The sequence below is a fragment of the Nipponia nippon genome, unplaced genomic scaffold, assembly GCF_047370975.1.
Source record: "Nipponia nippon isolate SJK-2023a ecotype South Korea unplaced genomic scaffold, ASM4737097v1 scaffold_2, whole genome shotgun sequence".
Taxonomy (NCBI): Eukaryota; Metazoa; Chordata; class Aves; order Pelecaniformes; family Threskiornithidae; genus Nipponia; species Nipponia nippon.
Genome location: NW_028262336.1, coordinates 28,842,456 through 28,866,795, shown reverse-complemented (window position 1 = coordinate 28,866,795; position 24,340 = coordinate 28,842,456). Strand labels below are relative to the sequence as shown.

Here is a 24,340-nt window from a genome sequence, read left to right as displayed (position 1 = left end):
TTTGCAATAATGTTTGGTTTTAGATAAAACGTGTTAACTATAATAATATTGTTTTTCCTAGAAAGAAATGTCTTCTCAGTTTGCCTATTTCTTCTAGACTGCTTGGTGTAGTAGTTTTCTGCCTTACTAAGGAAGTACAAGCTATACTGCCTGGTACAAAATTAAAACTAAAGGATTTAGGCTGATATTGTTAAAAGAATGCTGATATTGCTGTACTTCTTGTTTGGTCTGTCTGATTTAAACACATCTGTAAATATCAAAGTTTTCAGTTAGTCATTCAGGCTTTACACAGCATGCAAAAATATTACCGTTGTCAACTGGTGCCATGGTTTAACCCCAGCCAGCAACTAAGCACCACACAGCCACTCGCTCACTCCCCCCCACCCCAGTGGTGTGGGGGAGAGAATTGGAAAGGTAAAAGTGAGAAAACAGGTGGGCTGAGATAAGAACAGCTTAATAATTGGACTAAAATAAAATAGAATAGTAGTAATAGTAGTAGTAATAATAATATAATAATACAATAGTAATATAAAAAGCAAGTGATACACTATACAGTTGCTCACCATCTGCTTACCGATGCCCAGCTCATCCCTGAGCAGTGATCACTGCCCCTCTGGCCAACTCCTCCAGTTTATATACTGAGCATGATGCCATACAGTATGGAATAGCCCTTTGGCCAGTCTGGGTCAGCTGTCCTGGCTGTGCCCCCTCCCAGCTTCTTGTGCACCGGGCCGAGCGTGGGAAGCTGAAAAGTCCTTGGCTAGTGTAAGCACTACTTAGCAACAACTAAAACATCAGGGTGTTATCAACATTATTCTCATACTAAATCCAAAACACAGCACTATACCAGCTACTAGGAAGAAAATTAACTCTATCCCAGCTGAAACCAGGACAACTGGTAGTGTCATGATTGTATTTAGATGCTTTAGCAAGAACCCTTTCACTGTTTGTGTATAATTTTTGAGTAGTTTTTCCAGTGCATGGGGTATAGTGTGCTGTACGTACACTTTCAGCAGCTTTTGAAAAATTACTTAGAGGTGATTGAGGTGTGTTATAATACTGCTTTGAATATCCTTTAGAAAACCTTTATATTTTCACAAACTCGTTGCTTTTCAAGGAGATTCTTTGGAAATGCTCACACATAGTCATTCTACAGGTTTGAATTAGATGTTGTTTAAAAGAACTTTCTCTTCTTTCTCAGTACTGCTTTTGTGCTTTCTTGTACATACTGTTATTGATCAGTCTATATAAAAACTTGAAAGTTGATTTTGTATTTTCTAACAGGACTGTGCTTACTTAAATTGAAAAAATTATCTTTGGTGACTTTAAACTGTGGACATCTGTCCTGTGGCAGTGTCCTCAGGTTTTCAGATGAGTTCTTTAAATGGATGGCCTCAAAGTGTGAAAATTTCCAGTGTTAGTGTCATGTAGCAATTGAGAGGAATCTTGAGTCTTTCTACTGTGGTACTTTCCCTAACTCTTACTCTTCGGACTTAGTTAAGCTTTCCTGGCTTTCTGAGTGAACTGGTGAACCAACCAAACGTGGCTGTGAAACTTTAAACAGAAATGGGAAAAAGAATCCTCACTCTTCCCCTGTTGTGGAGTGTTCTTGTTTGTAACACTGGTCTGCGTTTTCCTTTCTGCTGCTTCTCGTTTTCCTAGGGATTCCTGAGCAGACAATATATACCCAAATTTTCCCATTAAGCGTGATGTAGGTTGTGGGCTTACCATTCAACTTCTAATTTTTTTTCAGATCAGGGACGTGCTGGTAAAGTTCTTGTAAATCATTGCACTGGTGCTTAAGTGAAGTGGGTTTTTTTCTTTGTTTGTTTTTGCTGTGCATAAATGGTACCTTGATTGACTCAGTTCTTTGTCATCATGCTTGTAAGAAATGTTCTTGTTCTCCAAGAAATCTAGATACATGCAGTTTTCCTTAAAAATGGAGAACAGTACTAATGCAACGGTGGTATTTCACTCCGAAAGTAAAAATTAACACTCTTACAATAATATTGGAATTCACAACTCACAGTTACATTTACTTAATTATCTGTCCAAATTATTGCTTAGCATACTACATTTTTAGTAGCACAAATAGATTTAAATCTTAGCAGGTATTTTTCCTTTTTGTTAATTGCATAAACCAACAATTAATCTTATAGGAGGTTTTGGTTGGTTTGAGGGGTTTTTTTTGGTTTTGTTTCTTTAAGTTTGTGTTGGATATAGTATTTTTGAATTAACAATGGCATCTCTGGATTAATTGTTCAAAGAAGAAAGCTTAGGTATTAGCCAAACTATCTTATGATATTAATTTTAAGTTCAAATAAAATGATCCAGTCAATTGACACACATTCTAATGTTTTTTTTGTCTTGATAATTAAGACCTATTGAGTATGATACTTTTATTACATTACAGGAGCATTTGGGTGTCTTTCCATTTTGAACTCTTGCTTGAATGATAGAAGTATTGATTGTGATCACCTACTACCTGGAATACTAAAAATCATAATGTCTTGGAAAAATGATAATGAGGACAGCTTTCTCTTTAGCTGGTGGGTGCAACTTTGAGATAGTTTGACTTTTTTTTTTTTTTTCTAAAACAAGAGTTTAAAAATACAGAGTGGTTATTAACTCAAACAAAATCAACAAAATCAATTTGTAAGTTACAACCACCATCCAGTGCTCTAATATTACATATGTAAACTTTTGTAGAACTGTATTCACTCAGTTTAATATACCTGTCTTTAAGTATCTAATAACTCATACTGAAGAAAATTACCGGGGTGGTTGAAGGCTGGGAAACTAGGAGCTTTTTTAATGCACCTAGATGTCAACTGTTTTCAAAAGCATACAGAACTGACCAACTTTTGTAGGTGTTGCTGGATATTTAGTTCCAAATTCTGCTCGCTTATTTAGGTAGCAGAAAGAAAACTTGGATACCAAACTTAGGTGTCTGTTTTTTAAAATTCTGGACCTGAAAATGTAACTTGGAAAGCTTCCAGCAAGGAGTGAAAATATACTGAGGTTCATTTGTCTTGAATAGAGTGAGAAAAATTCAGGCAAGAAAGTCTTGAAATAATGTACACTATTTGGAAACTTGAAGGCTTATATTTTCTTTTTTAAAATTAATAACTTAAATGATTATTTTTCTTGCATTGATTTAGTTAAAATCGCTAAATTTCATAGTTTATGTAAGTATATTACTTGAGTGAATATTTAAATTGTACAGTTTTAGGAATCTGTATAACATGCAAATGAGCAAGTAACTCTGATATACTATTTTGTACCTGATGAGTGACTTATTTAGACTTGGCAGCTAATGTAGTATTCTAACTTTGAAAGACAGAGTATCAAAAGCACACAGGGCAGAGCCTAGTACAAGACTAACTTGTCCTGAGGGGAGTGAAGGCAAGAATATAAATACTCGTGTCTGCAACATGAAGATATGTAAGCTTTAGTTGTATTTTTATTGCAGCAATCTGAAAGAAGCAAGTGCTCAGTTGCTTGGTTTCAACATAGAGATGATCCGTTACCTTCCCTTGTTGCTGAAGTATTCCACAGCTCCTTTGGCTGATAACGAATGGGACTTTATCATGTGCTCCATGCTGGCTTGGTTAGAGGTAATATGAAAGAGGCTATTACTAACCATTGCGTTGCAGCTTTTAACAGGATCCTCCTGATGCCCTCTGAACCTACTGGACTGATGCAGGGGAGGGGGTTTTAAAAAAACAGACTATGAAATAACTGAATTTTTATAATCTTACTGGGCTGTCTGATCGACATTTCATCCTTTGTCTTTGAAAGCGGTATGTTAAAAGTTCACCTATCTATTTACAAAGTGGAAAGTTGGGTATCAGGATGACACAGTAAAACATTGTAGAAGCTATGCCACATAGCAATTAAATTGAACAAAGATGCATGAGGATTGCCACACGGAATGGAAATCAGAGTGCTCCTAACAGTTCTTACTTAGAGTTTAGAAAACAATGGTCTTAACAATTTTAACTTTGTTTCGTCTAATGTGTGTGTTAACTTTCTAGTACTTTAGAGTAATGATCAATATTAACAGCTGGGTACTCAGCACTTCAAAGATAACTTATTTTAAAAAGCGTCTCAATCGAAATACGGAACTAAGAAAATAAACTTTACCTACCACATGAGTGCTAATGTTCCATCTCCAGTTTTAATGTACTTAACTTTTTAGGTTATTCTCTGGATATGGCAGGCACATAGTTATCTCAACTTATCGAATATTTGACACAATGGTAAAAAGAATTGCACAAAATCCTTTTTTCATTGAACTTTGACAAAGGTCACGTGTGGCTTAAAAGCACAAGCAATACTGTATCTTCTGTTTCTTTTTGTATACGGAGATGAAATTACCTCCCCCTTGAAGTAATACGATGTTTAGTAATGGCATTGGTAATTGAAGAATAATTTTGAAATGTGTCTGCTGTGGGTCTGTATGTTGAAAAATAATATCCCTTTAAGACCAAAGTCTAACATGACATATAAAAATTAACTGAATGAAAAGCAGTATCTTCATTTCAATAGCTAAATGATCACATGAAATATCAAAATTATATTCTAATGCTGTTAGAAAATGCTGTTAGAAAACGGGTCAGAGTGAACAGCTGACTACTTCTTTATTAATCAAATAAAGATGAAGAATCTCTCACCCTCTAGCTTTTTTTTTTTTATATAATTATATCACCCTTTGTCACTACACACTTATAAGGGCAGGCTGGAAACTTCCATGTAGCCTTTCTTGGTCTCGGGATTAATCTTGCCTATGCTGGTTTCCCTCAAAACTGTATTTTTTTTTTTTATTTAAAAAAAAAAACCAAACAAACAAACAGCAAACTTGTATGAAAAACTTGTTGCATAGATTAAATGCTTGGGAATATTTTTATTATTTAATGATATTCCTTTTTTGGGGAAACCAGTAAGAATAAAAATAAAAAGGAGCTACGTTGGGGGTGAGGAAATATTCTCCTGATTGCCACTTCAATACTTTCCAGTTTACAATAGTGTATTGCCAATTTCCTTCTACAATTTGGAAATACAAGCATGATATTGGTATGGCTTTTGTGTTTGGGAGAGAAAAGTGAAAGCACTTCACATACTGGTTTTGGCTCACTTGGCTGCACAAGTGCTCCAGATAAGCTACAGCTGTGTACATTTCTATTCGAATCCATGTGGTGGCAGTTTCTTGCTGTCATTATAAAGAAGGTCATATAAAGGAAGCAATCCAGGATTCTAAATGTGGATGAGACTTGGAAATAATTTTCAGCAAGTCTTACTAAAATTCAGATTATATTTTTAAACTTTTTTCTTTTTTCCCCCAAATAATTTTAAAATGGTCTTTGCAATTGAGTCTTCTTTGAAATTACACTTTCTGGTGTAGACAGGGAATGTGAAACAGGTTTTTTAAAGCAAATTTATAGTTAAGAAATCATCCTTTTTTTTTTTTTTTTTTTTTTTCCTCCTAGACAACAAGTGAAAACCATTTGCTTTATCATGTCCCGCTTGTGCGGATTTTTGCTTGTGTCAGTTGTGACTTGGCATCTGCCCTTAGTGCTTACTTTGAAGCTGCAGCTCCTGAAACTACTGAAAACCTTCCTGTGAACTTGATCAGTGAATGGAAAGAATTCTTTTCTGAAGGAATTCACAATTTGCTGTTACCTTTGTTGGTAAAAGTCACAGGCAAGTATATGGCAAGGAGGGTAATAGTGGTACCTGTCAGGGTATTCTGAAATAGAACTTGATGGGCCGCATTTTTGAATTTATAGGAATATTATGTCAACATAGCTTATAAAAACTCACTTTTTTGAACACACATATGCTAATTAGTAAAGTAATTGCACTTAACATTGTGACTTTTAAGATTAGATGGATTCTGATAAGCAAGAGTCTGAATTGTTTCTAGTAATGCTTGTTTATGATATCATCCATATGTTCTGTATCACAGCTTGTCTTTCTCTGTTTTAAATAGGAGAAACCAAAAATGCATCTGAAGGCTCCTTTCAGAACTCTGTGTTAACGTCTTTGGGTGAAGCTCTAACGTACATCTCGAAGGACCAGTTGTTAAACCATAAACTGCCAGCGAAGTTTGTTGCAGGCCAGAAAACAAATCTTCCAGATAAACTCCAGACTCTACTAAATACGTTATCTCCATTGTTGCTTTTCCGGGCTAGACCTGTACAGATATGTGTCTACCACATGTTGTATAAGTAAGAATCAACAAATTTCTTACTTCCCTCACTTCCCTCCCTCTTTTTTTTTTTTTTTTTTTTTTTTTTAAAATGTGCTGTAGAACATGCACTTAACAGATGTGTTTAGCAAAGTCATGTTCCATTATGGGAGAAAATCCATAACTGGGAAATTTGTGTTCTGTATCGGAGGACATTATGTAAAGCTATGAATGCTAAACTTAATTGTAAAAGTAGACTAAATATATACTGAGAAATTTTACTGCAGTACTTGAAGATAGTTTTATTTTCTGTACCATAGTTACATAGATATTAGTATCATAACTATAAAGCTATTTATTTTTAGCCCCTACTTTAACACTCAGTGAATCCTAAAATGTAAACTGAAATATCCCAGGTTTAATCTGGGTCTGACACTATCATTAAATAGTGTGACCTTTTTATTTTCACTAGTTTAGATAAGAAAATTAAGAAAGTGAATAAGAATGTGTAGTATTCTTGTGAACTTTTTGGGTATCTCTAATACCAAAACAGAGAATACAGAATTTGAAAAATAGCATGTGCATTCGACTGCTCAAAATGCATATTGCGAGACAGATGGCTTAAGCATAAGAAGCTACCATTATCTTTCACTTATACTGAGGCATAAAGTTGCAACAGCTTTATTCTGAGATAGAGAAGTTTATTTTAGCATGACTCAGGAAGTGTAAAAGGTCTGGAAAAGAACCGAGCAAAGCTACCTGCTCGTTGGCTGTCAATCAGGAACCAACTTTGCAATGGTGACATGTCTCTTAAAGATTCTGTGTTGTTATTAAGGAATAATTGCCATTATCATTAATGTTGACACTGATAAACAAAGAACCTATGCATCACATATGTTAAAATAGTTAAAATTAAATCTGATTTCCTTTCCATATTTCTATAGATTAATGCCTGAATTGCCTAAATTTGATGATGAAGATCTCAAATCTTATGGTGATGAAGAGGAGGAATCAGCATTGTGTGTATTTTTTCATCATGTTTTTTTACAACTGTTTTCCATATCTTTAAAATGTGTTACAAGAGTTGAGATTTGTAGCAGAGTAGTTGTCTTTCAGGAGATGTTAAAAGAAAAAAAAGTGACATCGCTATGACAATAGGTTCACAAATATTGAAAATATTCAATATAATTGGTTAAGTCTGCCTTTGTGCTAAAACTGGCAACAATATTTGCAGTTGTTTTCTAGGTACGGTTACTAAAGTAAGTGCAACGTATATGCTCTATATTGTAAAAGCTTGACAGACTTTTACTGGACTGCTGTATTCAGAATGTATCTAGCCGCACAACTAACTTCAGTTTCTTGAACCTCCAAAATTGGCCTGGGTGTTTTATACAGCTTGAATCTGATAAAGTCAACAGTTTGAAGAGAGAATACGGTAACTGATTTTAAAAAAAAAACAAAAACCAAACAAAACTACCTCAGCCCAATGGTTAATACCTTTTTTTACTATGGAGCTGTAAAAGGCTTTTTAATCCAATGCCAAAGCCCAAACCCAACACGTTCGGTGATTAGGAGATCCGGTGTTCGGTTGCTCCTTTGTTGGTGTGACTTGACAAAGAAAGCAAGCAAACCAGCTGTCTGTGATGTAGGTTAAATCAGCTCAGCCATAGACCACTTTCAGATTAAGGCATCAACATTCAGTGTATATTCATCTTGCAAGAGGTAAAAACACCGACTGTCCATTTCAGGAAAAAAAAAATAATCTTAAAATCTAGCACTAATGTGTGAATCTGAAAGAGTATTTTCCTGTAATAAAAGGCCCCTTTTTATGTGCATACCTGGCTTTATTAACAGGTTTCTAGGAAAGCTGTGAATATAAATTCAGTTAATGCTCTGCTTGAGATCTGTGTTTACTATGCCTGATAACATTTTTCCATAGATCACCTCCAGCAGCTCTTATGTCTGTCCTGGCCACTCAAGAACTCTTGCTAGAAAACATCCTGGAGTGCATTCCGGTTGGAGAATTTGCAGTTATTCAGCCCCTGAGCGATGAGTTCTGCCTTGTTCTAGGATATCTTCTCACTTGGAAGTTAACATTAGCTTTCTTCAAAGCAGCTTCTTCTCAGGTATATTTTCAGAGTCTTTTCCTTTGAGCTCATTTTCTTAATGTGCTTATTTGGTTTGAATCTTGAAGTTTCATCCAGCCTTTTTATTCTTTTAATTATGTATCTTCCTACCTCTGTTTTTTGTGGAATTAGTGGAATTCTGAAAGCATCGATAGACTTAGATTTCTGCACTGCAGTAGTTAAGGATTGCAATATTAGAGTAATAAAGAATTAAGATTCATTAATAGATGATTCTTTCTGGCATTTTCAAACAAGCTTACTACATTTTATCATTTTCTAATCATTCAAAATGGTGGAGAGAACTAAGTCATTCTTCTAAACACTTGTTCTGAATCACAATGTTGCTTTTCCTCCCTACAGTAACATATTTGTATTATTTACAGAGTAAGCTATATTTGTTAAGTCTCATCTGCATTTTGTGTGTGTGTTTTTTGTTTGTTTAACACTCTCAGCTGCGAGTTCTCTACTCACAATACCTTAGAAGAACTAAAAGCTTGAATAAACTGCTTTATCACTTGTTCAGGCTTATGCCTGAAAACCCTGTCTTTTCTGGGCCAACTTTAGAAGTTCCAAATAAGGACACAAAAACTTTCTTTACTGAAGAGCTTCATTTAGATGTCAAAGGTTAGTAAAAATTGTATTTGTGCATTTGAGAGAGTTTTGATATTGCTGAAGTTTAAATATGCTTTCCTGCTTAAAAATACATATTTAGAATATCTTACCTATAAAATAGATGCACACACAGACAAATACATACATATGTTTAAAAATCTTTGGCTAACACTCCCCGTTTCAAGCTTAACCAAAGTTGAAATGTTTATCAGAAAAATCAAGAAAAAAACCAAAACAAAACATAAAATGCTTAGATTATTCACTTAGGGCAGAAATAATACATTGCTGCTATCTGAATCCTGAATATATGCAAAGACTCCAAAATACTACAAATGTGTGATCTGTTCTGGGACTTCTCCATTGCTTCTAGATATTTTTTTATGCTAAATGGAATTTCTATTTTTTCACTTCTATTTTAATACATAAATAAAAACAAATTTAAAATATATTTTAATATATATTTTTGAGATGTCTGAGACATTAAATTATGTGATGTTTTTGTCACACTGTTCAGAAGACTCAGTTAATCAACCATGAGAGAAGATACACTGTTTTTTTTAGCTGAGAAACATGAAAAAGAGAATTAGTTTTGAAAGTTACTTCATTGAAACTGTTATTTTTATGTACCTGTATAGATGTACGTAAAGATACTGAGTTTTCATTTCTTAATTTTTTGCTTGAACATCACTGTATGTTGCAGAACAATCTATCTGGATGACAGTAAGAAAGAATTACTAACTTGACATCCTAAGAGAAAGATTTCCCTTATCTCTTTATGCACTTCCGTAGAGCACTGCAAACCTCAAATGTGCTCCAAACATCTTACTGTTTGTTCACTCCAAAGTGAGCATTTTGTCATTTCTAGAATATAAAATTATTCTTGATTTCTGGTAGTCCACTTAGAGTTCGTCTTGAAATTAATTCTCATATTCATCTCAAATGAATTCCCAGTTGTGAAGTGTTAGTCTAAGAAACAAAGAAACCAGACTAATGGAGAAAGGGAGAGTCAAACAAGCACTTACAGTAGCAAATACAGAAGGAGCATGTACATGAAATTCCGATTACCGCAGTTATGTTGGTATCAAAATTTTTGTATGTGGTGTGGAGGAACCAACTTTTGTGACTAACGCATTAGAGTATTTCAACATCCTTTCTTTCCCTCCCAGGGACAGGAGTCCTGTCATCCCAGATTCCGCACTTGGCCTGCTCTGTGTACCACATAACATTGAAAGACTTGCCAGCCATGGTCAGGCTTTGGTGGAATAGCTGTGAGAAACGTGTCTTCAATGTTGTAGATAAATTTACAAGCAGATATGTCAGCAGCGTGCTGTCTTCACAGGAAATATCTTCTGTTCAGACTAGCACACAGTTATTCAATGGCATGACGGTTAGTAAGACTTTTTGTCCTTTTTTTGATTTACTTCAGTTTTTTGCAAGCATTTTAAGAAATGTTACTTCGCAGAACCAGACTATATTACAGTGTTTTATATGATTGCATTTTTGTTCTAAATGACTGATGAAAACATAATTTAGCTTGGTATCGATATATTAAGGTAATGTTTATTAATATTCTGTTTGGAAAAAAATAGAAAAGAATGGGTTTTATAATGTTGGAGAAGTTGAGGAGGTAAGTGGAAGATACTGCTGTCAATATACTTCTTTTTGGCTTATTAAAAAAATGTAATCAATCAGTAGATTGAAAAATGGCTGGTAATTTCTTTTTGGTTTGCCAAGATACGAGTGGATTTTTATTTTCTTTAAGAAAAGTGTTTTCCTGGTCTAAGAAAATTATTTAGTGTGTGTAGTAAAATATTTATGTTTTATATATATATATAAGAAGGCTAGAGATGGTGCATATCTCTCTGTGGAGTTTTTTAATATGTGCGTTTTTTTCACAGGTAAAAGCTCGGTCTGCGGCACGGGAAGTCATTGCTACCTATTCAGTTGATGATATATTTATTGAACTAATAATACAGCTTCCATCAAATTACCCACTGGGATCCATAACAGTTGAGAGTGGAAAAAGGGTTGGCGTGGCTGTACAGCAATGGCGCAATTGGATGCTACAGTTAAGCACATATCTTACACATCAGGTGAGTTTAGAGAAAGCCCGTAGTTTTGAAAACTTAGAGTCCCGATAACAGAAAAATATTCCTAGTAATACAATATTATTTAGATCTGTATAATGGATGTCATCAGTAGATCTCAAAGGACTTGATAGAATTGGTCAGTCTTACTGTCTGCTTCTCTCCAGATGGTGAAACAGAGAGGTAAAATTATCTGCCTAATAAGTCCTGTTAAATCCATAGCCAAAGTTGAATATTTAGATCTCTTAAGACATGGGCCAGTGTTTACCCTATGTGGCAATGCCATCTCAACTATAATTTGAAAAACAAACAACCAACCCCCCCCCCCCCCCCCCCCAAAACCCCTAAACCCAGTACATTAAATTTTCTAAAAGATTGGTGGTTGCTGAAGTTGCATTATCTGTGGTTAGAACAAAACAAAACAGTGACTGAAAACTCTAAAATCCCCTTTTAAGTGCTTCTAAGTGCATTCTTTTCATTGTGATGAGTGCTTGCATTTCTATAGATTAGACTGTCATCTCTATTTCATGTGTTGGCTTTATAAATTATTCACTGCATATATTGCATGTAATTTCAGATTATAAAGCTTTCAGGCTTTGTTTTCTTCATGTGCTTATGAATAACAGTAAGAATAATCTGAAGGAATTCTCCAGTATTAACAGCTCTTTTCCCTCTGTTAGAATGGAAGTATTATGGAAGGCTTATCTTTGTGGAAAAATAATGTGGATAAACGTTTTGAGGGCGTTGAAGATTGCATGATCTGTTTTTCAGTCATTCACGGTTCCAACTATTCTCTTCCCAAAAAAGCTTGCAGAACATGCAAGAAAAAGTTTCATTCAGCTTGCTTGGTAAGTACCTAAACTAAATTTTTTTTAAATAGGCAAAATATCCATTTATAGTTTGAACCAGGAACTTCTATTGTAATACCATCAATTCTCCATTATGTTGTTGGAGTACCTGGGATTAACTGAATTTGTAAATTATTTGTATGGATTTTGTACTAAGCTGTAAGGGTGTGTAATGAGAGAGGGGTTGCTACACTTCACAGATAATAACTGTCCATTTTGTATTCCCCAAAACGTAAGCCATTACATCTACGTAGGGTGTAGCAACAGCATCTTATTGTTATCAGCTCAGATATGGGAACAGAAAAGGGTAAATTTAAATTTATGCAGCATGCTCTTTAGTAAACTATGCTGATTTGGATAATTAACATCTAACTGTATCCAAGTCATCATAGGCCTTGGTTGTATGGTTACAGAGTATACTGGAGCAGGCTGGCATCTGTGTGGCCATACAATGGAGGAATTATTGCTGCTTTAAAAACGCTTTTTATTCTAAAATGAGACTGGATGAGAATTCCTTTGCATCAGACTTTTTAGAACAGAACTTCAGTATTGTGTGTGTGTGTGTAATATGTGTATATACATATGTATGTATACGTGCATACATACACAAGTGGAAAGGTTTTGGGTTTTGTTACTGTTTCTTGTTGGTTTTTTTTTTTTTTAAGTATAGTTAATGTTTTGACAGTTATATTCATTGGCAAATAATGGTTATTACTGGTGATAAACTAGTGTTTCTGATATTCAGCTTGCATTCATATATTAAAGAGTTGTGTTTCTCTTTCAGTACAAATGGTTCACATCCAGCAACAAATCCACTTGTCCACTCTGTCGAGAGACATTTTTCTGAAATAAAACGGTCTTTCTTCTTTCTGTGAGCTAAGTAATAAATGAAGAGGACACAATAAACTGTATGTTGAAAGAAGCTAACTTGGAATAATGTCAGTTACTTTAAATTCTTGACTAGTGGGATATGACACACATTTACCTCTGGACTGTTTTTGTAAGTTTGAAGATTCTTCTTTGATATAGAGAAATATATAAGAATAATTTATTTTAATTTGTATATTTTTAAGGTATTGAGACATGTTAAAAATCCAGAAATAATGCAGAGTTATGTCTGAAAAGTGGTGTTTAAGCCACAGCATAGTTGATTAAAACCTCTTATGTTAGGTGTATTCTAACATGGTGTTATGCACTTAACCCAGATCATGCCTCTTAATACAACAAGTGAATTTAACATAGGTGGTATAAAGGCTTGATTTTTGATTATAGTGCATTCATAATAGGTCCTCCTGTGGGGAGAAAAGAATGTTGTTGCTGTTAGACATTAAGGCATGGAACTGGAGTGATAACCTTCTGTTAAAGCATAAAATTTAAACATAGCATGCTCTAAATTAACATGTTTATAAACTCAGCTTTCACCTGTAACAGTCTCATTTTTCCAAAAAACGACAGCCATCCAGCACCCTAAAAATGTGAAAACTCGGAAGCCCAAGTAAGTAGAGAGAGTACAATCATTCCTGCATGACAATGAAAAACACTGTTTATTGACAATTGGCTTTTAAAGAGAAGGCATACACACTGATCAATTCTTGTTTTTATTATTTCAGTTAATGTCTTCATTAGCTGGCAAATTAATTCTCACTGAATGTACACTGTACTTCTACTGTCCCATAATAATGACTCTAAGTGAACATGACAGATGTATCAGAATTTAATATTGTTTTCAACTATACATATTTTTCATGCTTTTTTTTTTAACAGCAGTAGCAAACTAATATATTCTAACTTGGATGGTATTTGTGGTGGATTTCTTTGAAAAGTCAATAAAAGGGGAGGAATAAATGACTTCTGTCAATCTCTGTAGTCTCTGGATTGCTGTCTCTTCCTCTGTGCGATAAACTTTCAGAAATTAATAGTATAAATTTTCACATGCCAAGCTTATAGCATACTCGGTCAGCTGTACCTCAACAGCTGGTTTTTTTTTAGATCCTGTATGTTTTCTCAAAGTTGGTCCCTTCTGAGGCGACACCTCTAGAAATGATTTTTAGCTGTTGACAACTTAAATCCATATTTTTAACAGGTAACAAACACTGGGCTTCCAGAAGAGAAATTTCCTGACGTTTTTTGAGAGAGCGCAAATGGAAAAGATTTAAAACTAGTATTGAAAAGGTCTAACTGAAAAAATAGATTAAGGAGCAAGCTGTATTTCTTTCATAATTACTGATACTAAATCTCCAGGACTTTTCTCCATTGCATCACTTTGTTTCAGACAAGACTGGTTATTCTAAATGACTTATTTGCAAGTTCAAGAACTGATTTGAAGGCCAGTTGTGGTTAACCAGGTATTGCTTGAAAAGAGACATCTTAAACTCTTCTAGCAGCCCCGAATTTGCAAATTGTGTACTCGGAACAGCCTGTGGAGAGCTTTTGCTTTGGTTCTGTTAGAACAGAGAAGCACGGACGCTTGCAAAGCAGCAGTGTGTCTTTAGACACTGGTGCTTGCTGACAGAGCAGCACCTAGGGGCCTGGGGGAGCAGGATTTTTGCTTTCTTATTGGTGAGTTTGACACATAGAAAGTCTGTATCTACCATGCGGCTTATTCTCACGGACACTGAATGCAGCAGCATGCCTCCCAAAACTCTGCAGAAACAGCGTTGCATTCTTTGGTCTTCTAGGAGAAGGGAATAGGCTGCTAAGTGTACATGCAGACCTCTGTGTAGACATAGCAAGTTTCAAAATTTAAAAAAAAAAAAAAAAAAAAAAGTTACCTGGCCTGTCACTATGTCCCAGTCTTCACTGGGATGATGGTAGCATAATAGGAATCAGTTCTTGCAGAACTCACCTATGTTCTTACTTGGATTGCGTTTTGACAAGTGCTTCTACTAAAGTTGCAGCAGACAGCAATACAGTGTGGCCAGGAGAACTAACTCATGATTTATTAAAGTGGACACATTTTCTTGTCCAAATATCCAGCTGTTAGACAGTCCAGTGCAATCGTTTTTTGTTGAAAGCATGTTTGGTTTTATTACACTTCCTGTTCTGACCTTCTGTTCCGATTTTCATTATTCTGTCCTTTATTATTTAAAACTGCACGCACTGATAAGCATGTGATCTGCTGTGCCAGATGACTGCTTTTTTTTTATCTTTGATTACCTCTTTTAAAACTAATTCTTCAGTTATAACTAAAAGCTAGATGGATTAACTAAAACTTCCTTTTGTTAAACTTGTGGTTTGATTCTATCGTGTTTTGACTACATCTTAAAATTGTCTTTTGATGTTGTGACTCTTGCTCAGCAACGGAACTTTGTTAGCAAAAGTAGTTAACAACATAAAACTCCTCGAGCAGTCTAAGGATGACAGTGTTTTGGTTCATTCAAACAGCCCTACGGCTGTAATTATAACCTCAAAAATTATGACTCTACATAAAAGCAAAAATCACTAAGCATAAAGCCTCCTCTCCTTACAGCTTCTTAAGGGAAAACTGAACAAAGAAGTGTGTCTTTGCAAAGGGTCTACCATCAAGTCAGAAAGGTCCTAGAAGTAGGAGGCAATTGAACTGAAATATGACTTGTCAGAACTGACTAGTTGGTAAGCTGCAAGACCAAAACTTTGCTAAAATTCTTCAATGGAAAACTGGAAACACGTTATTTCATAGATGGCCACAAAGTTTCCTTTCAGTTTCTCAACTTTGACATTCCTTAGACAAGTTATTCAGAAGGTAAGAATCAACAAAGTCCTGAGTCTAGTCTCACTTTGGTCAATGAAATGTATTTTTTTAGACTTAGTAGTTTCAAGTACTAGAATTTCTTGTATATAACATAAATGTCAAGTAACGTCCTTAACATGACTGAGTCTTGCCTCTAACCCCTCCTGCTGCGCATTTGTGTTCATATTCACGTTTATACAAAACCCAAATGGACAGAAAAGTTACTGAAGGGGATGTATTAGCTGTGTTCGAATTGTTGAATTGAATTGCAGTGTTGCTCTTCAGTAGTCTTCTAAGCTGGGAAATGGTGACTCTTAGGAGGTAAACTGCTCACTTCCTGCTATCCAGTCCTTTTTGTGTTTTCTTCAGGATGGCATAAGGAACAACTTTTATGCCAGACCACCTTAAGTTGACATTTGACCTGTATCAGTCAAAAGGAGCTTCTCACATTCCATTGTGGTAAAATACCTCAAATGGCCTAGCTAGGTTTGCAGTCATCTGTTTTTGCAAACAGTACCTACCCTACGTGTTATTCTGCCTGTCCAAAAACTCCTTTTTTTTCAGTCTCCTACAGAAGTTTTTTGGGTGGTCAGATCAAATGTGGAAGAACTTTTAATGGTTGTACAAGCTTAGTTCTGAAGTAACTCACTTCTTTGTAAGTTTAGTTCTGAAGTCTTAACTGGAATAGTTTTTTCAGTGCCTCAGCATCCTACCAACAAACCCCTTGGACCTTAGTCCCCATGAAAGAGCTAGCTAATGGATCATCATAACATCACTTCGAGTTTCTGTTGATGCAAGCCCTTAAAGGTCAGTTTCTTTGAAAGCATTCTCCCAGGCAGGGCTAGTGGTGCTCCATACCTGAACAGTCTCTACCTTTGCACTGTGCATGAGCTAACACCTTCCTCATAGGACTGCGCCCACTGCACAGCTCACGTCTCGTAATGCCGCGGGGACAACGCTGTATCGGAACTTCTGTGGGCACTGGGAGGGGGAGGAAGCTGCAGAGGGAAGCTCTTCATCAGGGTCTGGTGGTCAGGAAATAGCTTCCTCTCTTGGACAGTGATTTTGAGGGAGGACTTTATTCCACTTCTCTACTGAGAGCCTTTGTCCCAGCTCTCGAGATACACTTACTGCATCTTTCTGTTCAGAAGTACACTGTTTCCTTACTATAGAAAGAAACTTGGTAATTGCACCTTAGACCTGTAAGAGTGCCTGATACTACATCAAAACGAGTAACACTGATTCCAAATACTCATTTAAATCCAGCATAGGTATAGACTAGCTATTAAAACAGGAGGAATTATATCAAGTACTTTATTTTAATAAGCCACAATGACAAATATACAAATACCTATTTATAGAGGAAAAAGTCTTAAATGCTTAAGTGCAAATGCAACAAGGTAGGGTATTTCACAGTTCCTCTACAACTGTCCTGCGGATAGCCAGAGGACAACTGTACCTCTGACAACAGATAATAGCTGGCTGGCATCCACAATAGAAATAAATATGGAGTCTTGATCAGTTTCACTGCAGTAACCAGGAAGTGATGGTATACCTTAAGAGGGCAAAACTCTTGGTTTAGAAATCGATTTGACAACTTCAGCACTCTGTGCTCAATTTTCTGGATGCCTAGCGTCTGGAAGGTTAAGAGCAGTTAACAAGACTTCCTGAATTTGAGGATAGTAAGCAGCTCTTGTCCTGCTTGCCTGGAAAGTACTCGCGTGCCTTCTAAGCCACATTTCTTCATTGTTTCCAGAATTTCATCTGTAATTGAAAGTGCAATGTTACAACCAAGTTTATACAGAAATCAGATAAGAGGCAGTCCTAAAGTAACTACCAAACATAAGGTGTAAAGCAAAGATTATAAACTGTGTCTTCTTACTCTTTCAGATGGTAATTTTTACGCAAAGTAGTCTTCCAACAAGAACGAATAAAGTTTACAATTTACTAACTGAAGTTCTGTATTTTGGTATTATTAATAGCAATGAACAATTCAATTATGAAGCTAATTTGTAGAAGAAACTGAAATTTGTAGCACCTTCTCTGGAAAGCTGCCTAATCAGTCAGGCGTGAAAGAATAATCTTTCTTCTTGAAACCACTTGATAACATATAACATTAAGCATTAGACTGGAAGGAGCAAGTCTGAATCTTTTCTCTACATATGTCAAAATGAAAGACCTCACATTTCCAAATAAAGGCTTTTGCCTTTTGAGTGTACAATGCCATTCTCTTTCATGAAAAAGGGTTGGCCTGGCTTTGTTACTTAGTTCAGAGGATTTACAATCGCCTTTCAGACTTGGAACTGAAGTCTTGCAGAGCTCCTGTGCTCAGGACCTACATATTGCCATTTTCCAAACTAGCCTAGAGAGTTCTTAGTTTTAGTAAATTTGCTTATATTTTTGGTCTAGCTCACCATACGCTGGATGCACAAGGCATGAATTCAGAAAAAGGATTCCAAGAGGCATCAGGTTATGTAAAAGTCCCTCTATAGACGAGGCACCCACAGAAACTTGAAAGATGAGAAGTACAAGAGTCCACAGAGATGCTGCAGTTCGTACGAAGCATGCAGATACGCTCTAGCTGACTGTAGCATTTCTAAAAAATGAGCTAGAACAGCTATATGAATTTCAATATGTGCTGTCAATCTTCAATTAGTTGCTATCACCACATTAGATTCAACTGATGTTACGTGCTACTTCTTCTTGCTTACTGAAGTCTGATAAGCTACAGAACATTGCTGTGATCAACGTTTTGATTAATACAGTGTTAAATCTGGTTTGGCACATTTAAGGGTCCAAGGAAAGTGATCACCTGGATTATTTTCTTTAATTGTGACCAAGTAAAATAATCCTCCCGGTGAAAGTAGGTCTGGTACTAATGGAAAAACTCTATCCATTACTTCTCTGCCCTTTTTGCCACCAGCCCAGGATGCCTCTATTCCGTGGCTTGCCACCTAGGAAGAATGAAAGCAAAGATTGTCTTAATACAGAATGATAGAAATGTCGGTGGTACTTATAAGAGAAACATCACTCTAGTCTCTACCTTTAGGTGTCTGCCATTAGATATCTGACAACTTTGATTCTGCAGATTAGTTTATGCAGCAAAATTACTTCCTACATGATGAAGATACTACTTTTGTTTCAAGTTTTATTCTTTAACTGAATTAAAAGAGCTACATTTTGTAACATGCTTTGTATGTATTTTCTCATAATGTTTTATGAGCTTGTTTGGCAAATGGAAGGTGGCCAGTAAACCCTTCAAGTGTTCCTGGGTCCAATTCTGAGAGTCAGAGTCTACGGAAGCAGAGGATATTTATTTTGCAGGGAACAAATGCATTTTCCATTGAAAGTCTTCTGTAAGAATACCTTAGCATGCCTAACAGAAGTCTTACATGGTTTATACTTGATGAAGAAACTTGGTATTAAGAAGCAGCAGCTAGCAATCCTTATTCCCGTGCAGTCTTTATAAGCAGCTCTAGTAAATCATTTTCACTAAAACAGTGCTGTTGGAAGTGCTGTTATGACAGTGCTGGTCCTGCAACATCCTTTACTATTTAAAAAAAACCCCTGCAGTTTTCATACCAGAGCTTACTTGATTTGCCATCTCTCCTCTGACAGTAGAAATACCATTTTTATTGTGTATTTCAAATTTTTCCTACCTCTTCAGAAGGTGTCACCACGTACGGTGGATTAAAAAGCAGTAGATCAACCTTCCCATTTAATCTTGGACACAGTCCTTTGACCTGTAGGTGATGATTCTTTTGTTATTTTTTTTTTTTGAAACACAAAGAATGCAAACATTTTATAAAGATACAGTTACATAGTGCTGGATATTCCAAGCATTTCAGCCTGACTCTGGAACACTAAACTTCACTTTCTATGTGCAAGAGAAGCATCAAGAAGAGGCACCTGTGCATAGCAGAACAATTTCAATAGTCTTAAGACTATTATGTATGGGTGGGATGTAGAAGAGCAAAAGACACATGCAGACACAAAGGCAGAACTTTATTCTTGCTCAGTTCAGAATTTAAGTTAGATATATAAGAGAATTTTGAATTTATCATCGGTTAATATGTTACCCAAAATGACCAGACTGTGACAACTGCAATTCAGTTCTCAGGTATGAGCAGTTCACCCATTTTAGATCACATTTATTGTTGCCTATCTTCATCATCTTTTATAAACATATATATATTCAGAATATTTCAAACAAATATCTTGCTAAAGAGATGAGAAGCTTAAGCTTTTCTCCGTATCAAATTTAGTAAGAAACCAAAAGTAACAACATACACAGTTCCTGATTAAATAAGAAAGAACTGAGAACCAAGAACTGCATAGCACTAGAGGAAGGGCTATGTAATGTCAGGTCACTGCAGAGTTCCTTGTGCAGCATTTTCCAAACTATAGCTACATAATTTATTTTTTAAATTAATTCAATTAATTTTTAAAGCTTAAATTTGAATTTGAGAGCTTGAGTAGTTTGTTTTTCCCTTCTTTCAGAAACACATTGCCATTTTGTTGTTTTCTTTTTTTCACCCATGCTCATTAGGATAATGTTTGTTCTAGACTTGATGGTTACTTTTCAGTATCTCTAATAAGTATTAAAAAATTACAAAAACTATAAAGAAGATATTATTGAAACATCTATCTTACCAAGTCAGTAATGACTGGCTGAAGGTGAACGTTGTTAAGCAGAGCTGTCTCCAGTGTGCAGTAAGCTGCCACTGGGTTGATATCTGTACATCTAAAAGCAAAACATTACAAAGCGTAAGATACTGGCTACTGTATCTGGAAGTTTAAACCTGTGAACCACATGCTAATTTATGTACTCTCAATGAAAATATCCTTTCCAGCATCCTTTACTTTGCAAGTAAAGAGCAAGAAATAGCCAGTAAAATACACACAATGTATCAGCAGCTAAACCACTCAACACTACACTGGCAGTTTTAATGACTGAAGGCTGAAGTATAGGATTTCCTTTTCAATGCTAGCTCTGCATAAATATATATGGATACAAGTCTCCTAAAATTCAGTTACTGCCAACACCCAGGCAACTAATGTTATGTCATCAGACCTCAGTAAGACTAGTCGGCAGCTAACATTTAGGATTCAACCCAGCAAACGCAAGTGTAAGCTTCATAATTTGTCTAAGAAGTGGGAAAATGGAATTTAGTTGCACGACTACTTAATTGTTACAGAACCTGAAGTAAATAGTTTAGGCTCTCTGCTTTGATTTCCGTATCTGTAGGATTGAGCCAATATTTCTTTGTGAAAAGAATAGTTCTTAAAGTATGAAAAGTATGTATGTGAGGGCTAAGTATTCTTTATTACTGCATGCAACAGTTGAAGTAAGTGCTGTTATACTTACATGTACAGTGCACTGGATCCGATAATGGAAGAAGCTAGAAATGTTGAAACCACACCAGATCCAGATCCTATTTCAAGGCAGATCTCCACTCTACAGAGAGAAAACTCTGGATGACTTTTATTTGTAACATACAAGAGCACCTGCAACGGACGCAGAACTAGTCAAGGCAGTGTTACGAAACCTGCTGCCGCAGTGCCCTTCTCCCGAACGGGCTGAAATACTTGCCGATCACAGGGCCCTCGAAGCCCGCGTTACGTCATCTGTTCCATAATGGCTGCCAGGTCTGCTTGTGCCCATGTCATCGGGAAGACTTTGGGAAACGCGTATGTTTCCCCCATGCCTAACATTAAAGTTTCCATTAACTACACAGTGTCAACAGTACAGGCTACATTTCCGCAGCATTTATTACACACTTAGTGCAGCAATATCGAACTCCAGCAGAAGTTATGGAAGATCACCAGAAGCCACACAACGGAAGCAGGGCTCAAACGCCGAACACCTCAGGAGAGTTTCAGCTAGCTCTGGGCAAGCAGCAGCGGCAGGCAATTTCAAAATAATCACGCATAAGATTAACTCCTTGGGCGACTTCTACAGCGTTTATAGCTCCGCTGACAGCTGCGGAGCTGACCGCCACTGGCGCTGGGCAGCGACCCAAGCAGCGATGCAACTCCTGGAGCTTCTTCAGCGCCGAGACGCGGGCGTGTTACCGCATTCAGACGCCTGCTGCTGCCACCCAAGGCCGTGCCAGCCCTCCCACCTGCCGCCCTGCCGCCAACAGGCGGGGCCGAAGCCGCCCTGAGGAGAACCGCGGGCCCGGCACTGCCGCGCTCCCCTCAGCCCGCCCGCCCGCCGGAGGGGGCTGCTCAGGGGGGGCACCGCCTCCCCCCGCCGCCCGCCAGGGCCTGAAACCCGGTTCGCAGCTCGGGGCCCAGCGCCCTCGGGACGAGCGGCCGCGGCGGGGCAGCTCCCCCCCTCCCCGGGCGGGGAACCCTTAGCGCCGCCCCCGCGGCCTCCGCCGCCGCGCCTACCGAGCCTCCCTGAGGCGGGCCGCGTCCCGCTCCAGCGCGTCCAGCAGCAGGAAGGTGTCCTCGGCCGGCTCGTACACATCCCGGAAGGGCCCGTGCGGCCCCACGTGCCCGTACCGCGGGGTCGGGAGCGCGGGAGCCGCCATCCCCTCCCGCCGCCGGGGGCGCGTGCGCGGGCACGCCCCTCCGCCCCGGCCGGCGCGGCAGGCGAAGGGGGCGGGGCCACGGGCTCCGCGCGGCCGCGGGCAGGCGGGGGCGCGGCGGGGCACTCGCGCCGGCGACGCCGCCAATGGGAGGGCGCCGGCGTGGCCCCGCCCCTAGCGCGGGTCTGACGGCCCCTGGGCACGCGGCGCCCCCTGCGGCCTGGCTGTCAGTGAAGTTGCGGCGTTAACTGCCGGTGAAAACAGCCGTTTTCGGTGAAATTCCAACGCCGGGTTTCATCTTGCTGATTAATTGATCCACATTACAAATCTTCGCTTGTCAGGAAAGGTCAGTTTAGGTGAGCGTAGCGATCCCCACAGGAGGTGACCTGGCCGTCCCCAAGGCTCGATGTGAAAGGGACCTGCTACTCTTGCTAGTTATTTTTGCATCAGCTTCCCAAATTAATTGCTTTTCCATCATGAGAAGTACCACCTTTGCACGGCAAGTTAGCAGGAAGCCAAACAAAAGAGGTGCTGAGGAAGTTTCTATGTGGCAATTCTACCGCGAAGCACACAGGGAAGACTTACATTGACACTCAAATGAAGCTCCTTTTTCCAGTTATGAAAGAATACGTTTCTGTGATTCTTTGCCCACGACACTTGACAGCATCCCTAGGTCCAACCCTATGAACTCACAAATTCAAAGGAAAACGAGGCTCTGCAAAATGGAAAATTGAGGGAAAATTCCAGAGGAAAGATCAGATTAATAATCTGCTCTGCACGACAAAACAGAAGTGAACAAACGAATTCTGATCAAAAGCAGGAGAGAGAGGGGCAAGGGCTCTAGTTCCCACTAAACATCTGTGTTCAATTATAAATGCACTGAACCGTCAAATTCTGAGAGTGAGATAAATGTCTAGGTCAGTGAAGGAAAAGGGTGATGCTAATAAACAGGCCAGAATCTTAAAATGTTATTTTTGTAGTAATGTCGAAGAACATTGGTTTTGGGAAAAGAAGGGGAAAAAAAAAGAACATCACTAATCCAGTAGATTCATCTTTGTTGCCTTAAGTACATTTAAAGGTTGAGGTGTGTCTTGTTTGTTAGCCTCCATTTTTGGCTCTGGAACTAGGGAAAGATAACCAATTTCCATTTTTCACTTGCACCTGTAAATGGCCTCTGTAAAACAGAGGGTATCTTCCATTCCTACAGAAGAAGAGCTTGATTTTTGAGCAGCTCATAGTCCATAAATGCAGCTAACTCATTTTGAAGCCAGGTTTATTCTGTTTATTTCTGTATCCACCGCAGGTCAGCTTTGCATAGGAATATAGGAAAACACAGAAAGGGAGTCCTTGCTTCCTGAGGGGCTCTCACCCTTTACCCTCTATTGCAAAGAACTGTGAAATGGATACTTTGTCCTGAAAGTTCATAGAACATCTATTCCACATACTCATGTGAGGAAAAAAAAGATGCCACCAATATACTTAGTCCTTGCAGTAACAAGAAATTTGTTTGGATAAATCCTTAGAGAAAGGACTATGCCACTATGGACAAAAAAAAGATCAGCAAATGCTGAATCTCCGTGACTCTTACAGCAGGGGACAATTCCATTCTCACTGCAGATGTGGTGACCGGTGTCACCTGACCCAAGTGCTGGACACCAGCTCACCAGCCAGGTATCTGGAAGACTGAGCTGAAAATTCAGTATCAGTGCATCCTGCCTTACAGCTGCCTTTAGTTGTGGCCCACCTTTGAAGTTTCCAAGCAAAATCAACATGCTGCTATGTAGCCTCAAAGCCAATGCCTTTTCAAGCAGCAAACAGGAATTATGGAGAATCATAATTAATATACCAAAAATACATGCAAAGAATTATGATCAGCCAGTAGCAAGCAAGTGTCTTATATGTCCAAACTTTTGGGATAAGTCAATGCAATCAGATATCCAGGGATTAATAACCAGAGATCCAAAGAGGAGATTTTAATTCAAGGATTGCAGAAATGAAACCATCAAGCTTTATCTTTAAACAGTTTAGGTTCCTTGCTCCACTGTCTGGCATGTAAAGCAATTCTAGAAACTCAGAGGTTTAGAAAACTTCAGTTTCCAGAGTAAATTTATTCATGGACCTGATCTTGTACTAGTATTACCTTTAGTTTAAAAAGTTATTTTAATTTATTCCCCCATATGAAATGTTGTCATAGCCCATCTCAACCTTCATTTCACCGACAAAATTAACCAT

The 24,340-nt window shown here is 37.8% G+C and overlaps 2 protein-coding genes across 4 annotated transcripts in view; one reads left to right on the top strand and one right to left on the bottom strand.

Annotated features, from left to right (window-relative positions):
* Nucleotides 1–13,725, top strand: part of LTN1 (listerin E3 ubiquitin protein ligase 1) — a 31,551-nt gene extending 17,826 nt beyond the window's left edge. For 2 of the 3 annotated variants that reach the window (XM_087755932.1, XM_087755934.1), the window contains exons 20-30: nucleotides 2,414–2,549; nucleotides 3,473–3,617; nucleotides 5,490–5,703; nucleotides 5,993–6,230; nucleotides 7,135–7,209; nucleotides 8,130–8,316; nucleotides 8,769–8,940; nucleotides 10,095–10,315; nucleotides 10,827–11,021; nucleotides 11,696–11,863; nucleotides 12,648–13,725. In XM_087755932.1, the coding sequence (XP_087612058.1) occupies nucleotides 2,414–2,549; nucleotides 3,473–3,617; nucleotides 5,490–5,703; nucleotides 5,993–6,230; nucleotides 7,135–7,209; nucleotides 8,130–8,316; nucleotides 8,769–8,940; nucleotides 10,095–10,315; nucleotides 10,827–11,021; nucleotides 11,696–11,863; nucleotides 12,648–12,710 (1,814 nt within the window). In that variant the 3' untranslated portion in view covers nucleotides 12,711–13,725. The remainder of the gene's footprint in view (nucleotides 1–2,413; nucleotides 2,550–3,472; nucleotides 3,618–5,489; nucleotides 5,704–5,992; nucleotides 6,231–7,134; nucleotides 7,210–8,129; nucleotides 8,317–8,768; nucleotides 8,941–10,094; nucleotides 10,316–10,826; nucleotides 11,022–11,695; nucleotides 11,864–12,647) is intronic. The other variant, XM_087755933.1, reaches the window with a different exon arrangement.
* A 3,147-nt stretch (nucleotides 13,726–16,872) lies between these two features.
* Nucleotides 16,873–22,171, bottom strand: HEMK2 (HemK methyltransferase 2, ETF1 glutamine and histone H4 lysine). The gene is made up of 6 exons (XM_087755949.1): nucleotides 21,969–22,171; nucleotides 20,941–21,030; nucleotides 20,226–20,316; nucleotides 19,232–19,315; nucleotides 18,385–18,526; nucleotides 16,873–17,336 (listed from the first exon to the last, which is right to left on the bottom strand). Exons 1-6 carry the CDS (start codon nucleotides 22,109–22,111, stop codon nucleotides 17,227–17,229), a joined length of 660 nt encoding a protein of 219 aa, XP_087612075.1. The 5' UTR covers nucleotides 22,112–22,171; the 3' UTR covers nucleotides 16,873–17,226.
* Between the last annotated feature and the right edge of the window lie 2,169 nt (nucleotides 22,172–24,340).